The sequence below is a fragment of the Salvia miltiorrhiza genome, chromosome 2 (genome assembly GCF_028751815.1).
Source record: "Salvia miltiorrhiza cultivar Shanhuang (shh) chromosome 2, IMPLAD_Smil_shh, whole genome shotgun sequence".
In the NCBI taxonomy this organism is placed as follows: domain Eukaryota; kingdom Viridiplantae; phylum Streptophyta; class Magnoliopsida; order Lamiales; family Lamiaceae; genus Salvia; species Salvia miltiorrhiza.
The window spans coordinates 50,101,581-50,112,339 of record NC_080388.1 but is presented as its reverse complement, the minus strand read 5'-3'; the positions used below and the strand labels follow the sequence as shown (position 1 = coordinate 50,112,339).

General features: G+C 31.1%; 1 protein-coding gene across 1 annotated transcript; it reads right to left on the bottom strand.

The window, feature by feature from the left end:
- Positions 1-7,193: 7,193 nt before the first annotated feature.
- Positions 7,194-10,759, bottom strand: LOC131011969 (auxin transporter-like protein 3). Its single transcript, XM_057939875.1, has 8 exons — positions 10,341-10,759; positions 10,072-10,257; positions 9,856-9,968; positions 9,473-9,656; positions 9,204-9,301; positions 8,503-8,710; positions 8,160-8,417; positions 7,194-7,643 (listed from the first exon to the last, which is right to left on the bottom strand). The coding sequence occupies exons 1-8, from the start codon at positions 10,497-10,499 to the stop codon at positions 7,455-7,457; spliced, it is 1,395 nt and encodes a 464-aa protein (XP_057795858.1). The 5' UTR covers positions 10,500-10,759; the 3' UTR covers positions 7,194-7,454.

The following is a 10,759-nucleotide window of genomic DNA, read 5'->3' as shown; positions in this document are numbered from 1 at the left end:
TCCCTCTTACAATTTAATACTCATTCCGTTCTCCATATTTACATATATATATATATATATATTTTATTTTTGATACATCCTTCAAATTTATGTACACTTTATTTTTGGGCATTATCTCAAACATTATTTTTACAATTTTATCCTTGTAACTTGTAAGTTACACATTTTACTCACAATTTACCTAATAATACTATTTATGTCAGAGTCTCTTTCCACTACTAATATTTTAAACAACTTTTCATTAAAACTCTTGCTGAAAGCACCTATGGGTATTTATGGAAAACTGACGGAGTATTTATATTTCCATTTCAGTCTATCCCCAATTTAGTAAATCCTTCGTCTCATTATTAATGACTCATTACTTTTCGACACGATTATTAAAAAGAAGAGTGATTAAAATATAAAAATGATAGAAAGTGATGGGGCCCACAACTTTTTATGAGAGAATAAGTTATTTTTTTAACAGACCATTATCAATGAGACAGACGAAAAGGGAAAATGAATCATTATCAATTGGAGGGATGAAGTATTACTTTATATTTTTTAAAAATACTCCACACAATCTTATAAACTATGGGCCCCTTACTTCACTTTAACACTCTTATAAACGTGTGACTTTTATTTTATTGAGAACATGCTCAATCATTTTATTAAAACTCGTATCATTTTTAAATAAATACTAAATTAAGGGATAAAGGAAGTACTATTCAATATTATCGAGTAACAAAATATCATAATGGTTTGTCTTATGGAGATCACGAAAAAGAGACATAAACAATCAATACATGTACATAAATTAAGTTTACATAGGCCAAAATTGATAAATATAAATTTCCTAAGTAAGGATTATGTTTACAAAAAAATGAATGGTTCCAAAGAAATTGGTCATATATAATGAGAATTGATTGAACTCTTAAAAAATGAAAATAAAAATAAAATTTTTATTTCCTTCAAAATTCGAATTTAAGTGATGCATTTATCTATCAAAATTATGTATCGATTATAGATTTTCATGGTTTAAGCATTGAGAATAGTTTTTCGTTCTCATTTTAAATCTATATATGTTCTCATTTAAACCTCTTCCTAAGGAAATGATCCAATGAAAATGGACACATGCGATTAGAAATAAGAATGAATCTAAAATGTTAAATTTTCAAATCATATGACTAATATTTAAATTAAGGAGATGCAATTTTATCTGAGTTCAAATCATGAAGCGAGCAAAAATTTTATCAATTAACTAAAAACCGTTACTCGACACTATATACTAACTTATTCATATATATATATATATATATATATATAGGGGGCCGCTCCAATGAGACCCCCTAATTTTAGTGAGATCTAGGGCACAATCTGGTGCGTTTATTTCATCAATCCTATGACTGATATTGTATCTGGAGGGTGATTTTTTTTCGCAGGGTTCGAATCCTGGAGGGAGCAGAATATTTTAAATTTTGTTATTCATCAGTATATACTGCATTGTTCATCAGTATATATTTCTTATTCATTACGAATTTTTTAAATTTTATTTTTCATCAATATATACATCTTGTTCATTAGATATACGTTTTATTAATTAGTATTATATGTCTTATTCATTGTACTCATGTTACACGAAAAATAGGGGGTCTCACTGGAGCGCGCTCCTATATATATATATATATATATATATATATATATATATATATATATATATATATATGGGCGCGCTCCGGTGAGACCCCTTATTTTTTGTGAAACACTGAGTACAATGAATAAAACGTATATACTGATGAACAAAGGCCACAAGGCAGTATATACTGATGAATAACGAAATTTAAAATATTTTGCTCCCTCAAAGATTCGAACCCTGAAAAAAAAATTCTCCCTCTAGGTACAATATCAGACATAGGATTTATGAAATAAACGCACGATATCTATATATATATATAGGAAGAGGTTCTAATAAAAACCTCTGTTAAAATGAGAACTAGGAACCTAATCTTAGCCTTTTAAATATTAGATCTAATGATTAGGATTTAGTCAACAAAAGAAATTGTGCATCTATTATATTTTACTGTGCACTTAAAAAATATGCAATTTATGCAATTGAAACTAACAATGCAAAATACTCAAGCAAATCGAAATTGTGCATCTATGCAATTGAAACTGTGCATCTATGCAATCGAAATTGGTCATTTGTAGTTTAATCTCAGCCCTCTATTTTATTTAAATCAATGGCTTTAAATTGGTTCCTAGTTTTCATCTTAAGGGAGGTTTCTATGTTAACCCTACCCTATATAAATATATATATATATATATATATATATATATATATATATATATATATAGGGTAGGGTTAATATAAAAACCCCTCTTAAGATGAAAATTAGGAACCAATTTAAAGCCATTGATTTAAATAAAATAGATGGCTAAGATTAAACTACAGATGCACAATTTCGATTGCATAGATGCACAATTTCAATTGCATAGATGCACAATTTCGATTTGCTTGAGTATTTTGCATTGTTGGTTTCAATTGCATAAATTGCATATTTTTTAAGTGCACAGTAAAATATAATAGATGCACAGTTTCTTTTGTTGACTAAATCCTAACCATTAGATCTAATATTTAAAAGGTCAAGATTAGGTTCCTAGTTCTCATTTTAACAGAGGTTTTTATTAGAACCTCTTCCTATATATATATATATATATATATATATATATATATATATATAGGGTTGGGATCTATAAGGAAGTCAATATATTTCGTTCTGAATAAGTCAATAATTTTACCGAATAATTCCAGAGACCGCATGAATAGACATTCAATAAATAACACGCCACATTTATTCCGTTCAGTAAAATTATTGACTTATTCAGACTGTCTTTCGCCTTCTCTCTCTCTCTCTCTATATATATATATATATATATATATATGTGTGTGTGTGTGTGTGTGTGTGTGTGTGTGTGTGTGATAAGAGGTGGTCTTGGGTACAACCGGGTGTACCCGTACAATCGGATTGCATCCTCACTTAGACCTTGATTCGCATCCTGATCCGAATCCGTATCCTGACTCGAATCTTATAAATAACACTATTTTAGGTGTGGATCAATCCGATTGTACGGTACACCCGATTATACCTAAGTTATTGTGATATAACAATATGCCAAAGTGCCAAAAGTACGTAATAAGATATACTTTGTCCATCCGCACTGTTGATTTGTATATATGTTTGACTTAATTACTTATAAATTCTAGTAAAATGTTGTTTCTCAATTTCATACATTTGACACTCGATCGATCAGTTTTGCATCTAACATTTATTTATAAATCGAAAAACTTTAAGGCTGTGTTTATTGCGATGGATAAATTTATCCATGGAAAATAATGGATAATACAAATTTATATATATATGTCTTTAAATGTCTCATTTCTTTTCTAACATTTGACACAAAAGAAATGCTCACCGTTTTTCCTTCCTTGTTTTCACTTCAAAGATGGATAATATTATCCCTCCATTTTTGGTGTGATAATATTATCCATCCTTAAAGTGAAAACGAGGAAGAAAAAATAGTGAGTATATCTTTTGTGTCAAATGTTGGAAAAAGAAGGAGATATTTAAAGGCATAAATTTGTGTTATCCATCTTTTTCCATAGATAAATTTATCCAGCAAAATAAACGTAGTCTAATCAGAAATGCAACATTAAATCCCTATTCATGTTTAGCATTACGACTCAGTTTTTTATAAAGTTATAAGAAGATGACAAATGCAGTTTTTTTTTGTTTTTTTTTTTTTTAAGAAATCCATGCCCCATGCATGTCTGATTTTGAGAGACTAATGCTAGCAAACAAATGCAAACTTCTCCAAACTCTCCATAATGTTCGTGAACACAAAATTGTGTCATGACTCTATTGTCCATTATATTGATCACCGAAAGAAAGTGTATCCCCACTTGATCAAATGCACTACTCTCACATCACATGCAATTTTTTCTGACTTTGATCATGTGTAAATATAAATGTGAAGAAGAAGAAAGAAGAAAAACTGCCTACAAGGCCCCCATGTGTACCTTATCCTCAGTATTTTTGGGATTGCAAGGCCCTTAATATCAAGATTTTCATATGCCTACAACGTGAAAACTCCAAGAAATTAAAATAACTAGCTACGGATCGATACTATTTTATTTTTATTTTTATATTATACTATTATTTTGAGTTGGGAAGGGTGGGGGTGGGGTATATGGGGTTTGGTTGAATTGATTATAACTCGATTCAATGGATCAGCTCGTTTGTAGTTTATGCAAACTCAAAAGCTGGATAGCGACTCGTGTGCTTGGTCATGTTTGATTCAATCACAATAGTGGGATTTATTTTCTTTTCTTTCTTTTTTTTGGAAAACTAATTTTAAAAAATTAAATACTCCCTCCATCCATGATTCAGTGCCTCATTTAGGTGTGGGCACGGAGACTAAGAAAGCTGAAAAAGGTGTTGTGATGAAATATAAGGGTAGTTGACTAAAGTGATAAAGGTAGTTGACTAAAGTGATAATTGATAAAGTGTAGTAAATATAGAAAATAAAAGTGAAAAATGTGTTTGAAGGTGGGTCCATTAGTAGCAAATGATAGTAAATATAGAAAAAGTAGGAGAGTAAAAGGGTACAAAAAGCAAAACAGAACATTCAATTGTGGACACTTTTTAAAGGCCAAACAGAGCACTGAATCATGGACGGAGGGAGTATGATTGATGAACAGTGACACGAACTATGTATATATTTCTGTGAGGAGATCTCTGGCACGGACGGCCGTACACGGGCTGGATAATATATTTAACCTTAATTGATTTTTGAAAAGGAAAAGTATCTCATGAGATTAATTAATTAGTTGTAAAAGAGGACATTAATTACATTAGACGTCTTTGAAATGAATAATTACCATATATTTAACCTTAATTGATTGTTACGTAGAATATTGATTTATAATGAAGCTCGAGCAGAAAGAGCTACAACGATAACCATGTGTCATCAGCCGAAACCATATTCGATGGTTCGCATTAATTAGTTTCATAATTAATTATCTATAAATTTATCGTCATCCGATTATACTATAAATTGAATGAGATCAAATTGTAATTTATTGCTAAAAAAATTCAATCTCCATCAAGCAATAAGCTTATGTCAAAACAAGTCCCATTTATAGTTACCGTTTAGTTCAACTTCAATTCTTTATTTAGGTTACCCTAGAAGGCTGACATATATATATATATACTTTGCAGGTTCTGTTACATCTCATTGATTATTTATTGATAAATGACTATTGGATCATCTCTTTTCTTTCTTTACAATTTTTAGCGCATTGAGATTTTGTATTCCGTAATGCGTACCAGTATATATATATATATATTGTATTGGCATTTATATAGTCATAATTAATAATTACAATTAAATAATGAATATATATGCATATAGATAACATAATATATTCTATTTAATTTAAATAGATACTCCCTCCGTTTTTTTTAAGTGTCCCATGGAAAAAAAGTACATATATCAAGGAAGTTGAAGTATTACTTTTGTGCCCATATTTATTATTTTCAAAGTGTAATAAATTTATTCTTAAATTTTGAAATAGGACACTTAAAAAGGGATAAAATAGGAACTTTGTCATTTTTTATTCTCAAATTTTGAAATAGGACACTTAAATAGGAACAATAAATTTATCTTAATAAGACACTTAAAAAAACACAGGGAGTAATTCAGAGTGGGTTAATTTGCTTTTTGGTGAAATGTTGGAATGCTCTCTTCAATGTTTGAAACCCATAAGTCATATGTCTTGTCAATGTATTATGACAAACTTTCCAAATCGTTGGAGATTTACTCATGAAATCAATTATACCTGCCCCATTGACATATAAATCTTTGTATATCGCCATTATTTTGACCCAAATTTTATAAAGAAAATAATTGTTTTTTTGTTATTCGAATATTTCTTACAAGTTCACTACAATAATATCTATTCAACTGAACTTGATTTATTTTACAAATATTTATTCTCAGGTTGTAATATATACTCCCTCCGTCCCGCGAGTCTTGACACGTTTGGGTTCGGCACGAGAATTAAGGAATTGTAGATTAGTGTTTTAAGTGTGTAATTAATAAAGTATAAAATTGATAAAGTAGGAGAAAGAAGGTAATAAAAGTGATAAAGTAGGAGAGAATATAATAAAGGTGATAAAGTAGGAGAGAGAATGTAATAATTATTACCCAAAAAGGAAACGGGTCAAGACTCGTGGGACGGCCCAAAAAGGAAAACGTGTCAAGATTCGTGGGACGGAGAGAGTATTTGGATTCATATAGTTCTTGCAAAACTGATTTACTTTATGTCCTTGATGAGACGCTTTCAAAATCGTTTCGAAAATTATAAAAATAATGTAAAGAACCATCCGGTTTGCCAATAATCGCATATCTGATTAATTATGAAGGGGACGTGCATTTTTTGTGAATTGAAATTAATTTAAACGAAATCTGAAATTCGAATTATTTCTTCACAACACAATTTTAAACTATTTTGCTTCATTTTTAAATATCGGCCTAGGCGATAACATTGACACTGTAGCACGTCTTGTCGATTAGTTATGTGACGTGGAGTTTTGGCTTTAGAAAAAGTGAAGTAGAATATGAATTCCATAAATTTGATTGAAAGTGATGAGTGACTATAATGTAGTGATCAATCAAATTATTGGGTTAAAAAGCATGTAATTTTGCAACAATTTGTCAAACGCGGGGGAAAAGGTTAGTTTCAACAAGACGCATCTTATTGACCTATGGTTGATTAATTACTATAATATAACGTTTAGAAATATTATTTCTCCCTCAATGCCATATAAATAGTTACAATAAATGGGCAACGGGTATGAATATATGAAATCTCTATAAATCGAAAATTTTGAAACCACATAAAGTATTTATGTAAAGAAAAATTAATTCATCGAGTATGGATTTATCTTTTGCTATACATATACTTTAGTATTTATTAATTTATCAAAAATTAATATATAGAAATCCGACCATAAGTTAATTAATTAGTTACTATTAGTTTATCAAGTAATAATTTTTTTTGTAGGCAAGTAATAATTAATTTCGATCCTGAAAGTTTCATTTAAATCAAATATTATATTGATATACAACATAAATACTTAAGAAAGCCAAAATGCTCAAACATTAAGCATATATAATTAAGTGATCCCACAAAAACAAAGGGAGATGCACTTCTTAGTACAACCACTAATTGGGCACACACATGTTGAAGAACAGCCTTCAACTAAAGAGGAGAAACCCACCAAAAAAAAAGAAAAAATGTTACAAATGGCATCCTTAATCTTTACACACTTCCATATGTATAAAATCTTGATATGCAAGAACCTTTAATTTTCTCTTGACTGTGAAGGATAATAGGTAATTAATAAATAATCTCAATGCTTAGGGCATTGGTAACACTTTGCGAAAAGGCCAAAAGTGTTAATTTGGCGTACGAAATTCACCATGCTTGCCCACCCTCCAAATCCAAAACCAATAATGAAAACCCATGCCACCACAAACATGTTGGTTATGTACAAACCAGCCCACCCTCCAACAAATCTTGGAGGCCTCTCCACTGCATTCTGAAATTATAAAATAAATCATGTGTAAGTATAAAAAAATGTAGTCAAGTTTGAAAACAAAAATTAATGTGGTGGTGAAATAGAAAATCGAGACTTGAAACCTTTTTTTGTTGTGAGATTAATTTCTTTTGACAAACATTTACAGCCTAACCTTTGCCTTTGTTTTTCTCCTTTGCTTTATAAAATTTCCGTGTGGGGGGAGTGTTGTCTATTTCATTAGCTGCCTAACATGTGTTGATAAAGTTAACCTAATGGATTGTGGCATGACCCTCTATTGGCTATTTCACTTTACGCACCTAAATAGATAAATTATATAGATATCACATGTATCTGTCACACTGCACGTCTAATTCCGCAATAGCTAGCCTTTTCACTAGACATTTAGAATTTATGCTACAAAAAATTGATCATAAACACGTTTTACTTAGGCATATCCTAGGCTTGTGAGGGACCATTAACATGTGAATGACTAATTTTAATATTTCTTGAAGCAATAATTAAATGTTTTAGTTATACCTCTCTAGCTGATGCAGAAGCAAAGGTGACCATATGTGCCATGGCAGGAATAATGTAAACTGTGAAGCTAACAAGAAGTGATCCAACTGTGGAGTTGATAGGCCCAAAAAATGGGAAGATTATGGCAAGGAACCATATCGGAATGACCACCGGCAATCTGGTTAGAGCGCGCTTGAACAAGCTTTTAGTTTCGTGTATCCCGACAAATTTCTCCCACACGAAATACAGAGGAGTGCACGCGAACCCGAATGTTATAAACTGTTTGGAGAATACATCAATTTCTTCATCAAGGACATATATAACTTAATTAAAATATAAAAGAAATTAATAAAAATATATGGACCTGGTGAATGAGCATGAGGACTATAGCAGCATCTCTAAATCTAGTTCTTGGGAGCAAAGATAAAGCATTTGACCTATTTAGAAGCAAATCTCCAAAAGCCCAATAAACAGCACTTGCTGATGGAAGGGTTAGTGTTAATACATAAATTGTTGCCAACAAGTATATTAGCTTGAATTTTTGTGGCTTCCACATTGCATGCATTATTTCCCTACACAAAAGAAAGGAAAAAAAAAATCAGTATGATCATTAATTAATATAACCAAAGACAATATTATCGTGAACTAGAGTTAGAAAGAATGGAAAAGGGGCTGCTCGGAATAAAAAATCATCCTACTTAGCAAAAAAAAAAGTGAAAAGAATGAAAAAAAAATAAAAATATATATTTTCTACCTTTCTCACCTGAGAACGCCTCTTGCCTCTTCATGCGGAAAGAATATATGTTTATTAATTTATGTGTATTTTAACTTGTTTAAACAACCTTCACCTTGAACCTGAATCATGTTTTTACTAGTCTTTCATTTTTCTACAGAAGCTTTGACCATGTTTCCATGAAGCATAGGAAAAAGTATTAAAATCCAGCTATGAACTTTTCATATGGATATGCAACTTGCATATAATTAATAGTACTATAAGTTTTCCTATCCCTCTCTACTCTGTCTCTCTCTCAAAAAAAAAAAAAGTGAAAATTTGAAGAAACTCACACTGTGACAGCATGCCCACCAAATGTATAAAGAATGTTTGTAGCTCCAGTAAAGTAGAGAACCATTTTTGCTGGCCCTGAGTGCTGCACTCCTTCAACCTTCACTTACCAAAATCCAGTTCAAAATCATTATTTGATTAAATAATTCTTTCAAGTCCAAATCAGGCCAAAGTTTCACTTTAATACCATGATTATATTGAGGTAATTAATACTAGTCCAATGAAAATTATGATAATATTTACTTTAAACAAAAAAAAAAAAAGAGTTAACCTGTCCATGTAGGAGGGAAGCTATGGTTAGGTACCATGCTGTATAAGTTGTCATAATAAGGCCCAAAAAAGACCAGATCCTGTAGTTATGGAATGATGGGATGAAAACAGTTGTAGCACAGCATGCTCCAAATATGTAAGTCCAAGTCCTCTTATCAAGGTTGTCATTTATGTAATAGATGTTACTGCAAAACAACAAAGGAGAAGTTCTTCACTATTCAACCTTTTATCCTTTTTATCATTTCAGATATAAATATATAGTTGCAATCTCATGTCAGAGAAAAGATGAAAGTGATGGATGATCACGATAGATACTGCACCCACTGAAATTTAATAATAGTATCATAACAATTAGCTAGACAAAGATTTATGATTGTGCCATACCTTGCACATGCAATGAGCTGAATAACAGATCCAAATAGAAGGAAAGTGCAGTTGAAAAAAAGGCCTATGTTTCTCCAGTGTTTCCCCAGCAGCCCATCAAGAACCTCAAACCACTGCAATCACACACATATATATATTTCCATAATTTAAGAAGAAAATTAATAATAATAATGGAGATGTTGAAGCTTCAATTCATCCAAGAGTAATTGAACCAACCTGGATGACATGGTTCCTAAAATCAACCTTCTCTCTCTCCTTCCTAGTTCTGTACTCAACATAAAGCACACTGATAAGATAAGCAGTCCAGCTCCCCATCAATCCATACAACAGCTGAAATACAATCCCAGATGCCATTCCAAGTTGTGAAAATGAATAAGGCAGTGTAAGCAGCACTTGAGCAACCTGAAAATATGAGTATAAATTTAGTGTTACTTTTTTTCAAGATCTTACAACATTTCCAATAACATAGAAAAAAAAAAAGTTGCCTGATTAGAAGCACAGCTGAACCATGCATCATAAACTGAGCCACCATGCCAAAATATGCTTGATAATTTGCTCTTGGTGGAGGTGGATTTCGCATCTTCTTCTCTCTCCATCTCCACATAGTTTCCAGCAACCACAGTTTCCACTTTCTCTGAAGCCATTTTTTTCTGTTCAGAGAGAGTTACAAGAAAAGCAGTGGAGACTTTGAGGGAGTTTGCATATATAATAGTGGAATTATTTCATTTTTTCCTTTTTAATTTTTTAAGGAAAAAAAATATTCTGAAACGGAAAACGTTATTATAGATTGGTCATATAGTATATGCGTGCTTGTACAAAAAAATGTGTAGCGTTTCTTGAGCAATGATTGGGTCACCCATGAAGGGACCTGGTTCGCTCACCTTGCAGCATGTTATTTTATTTT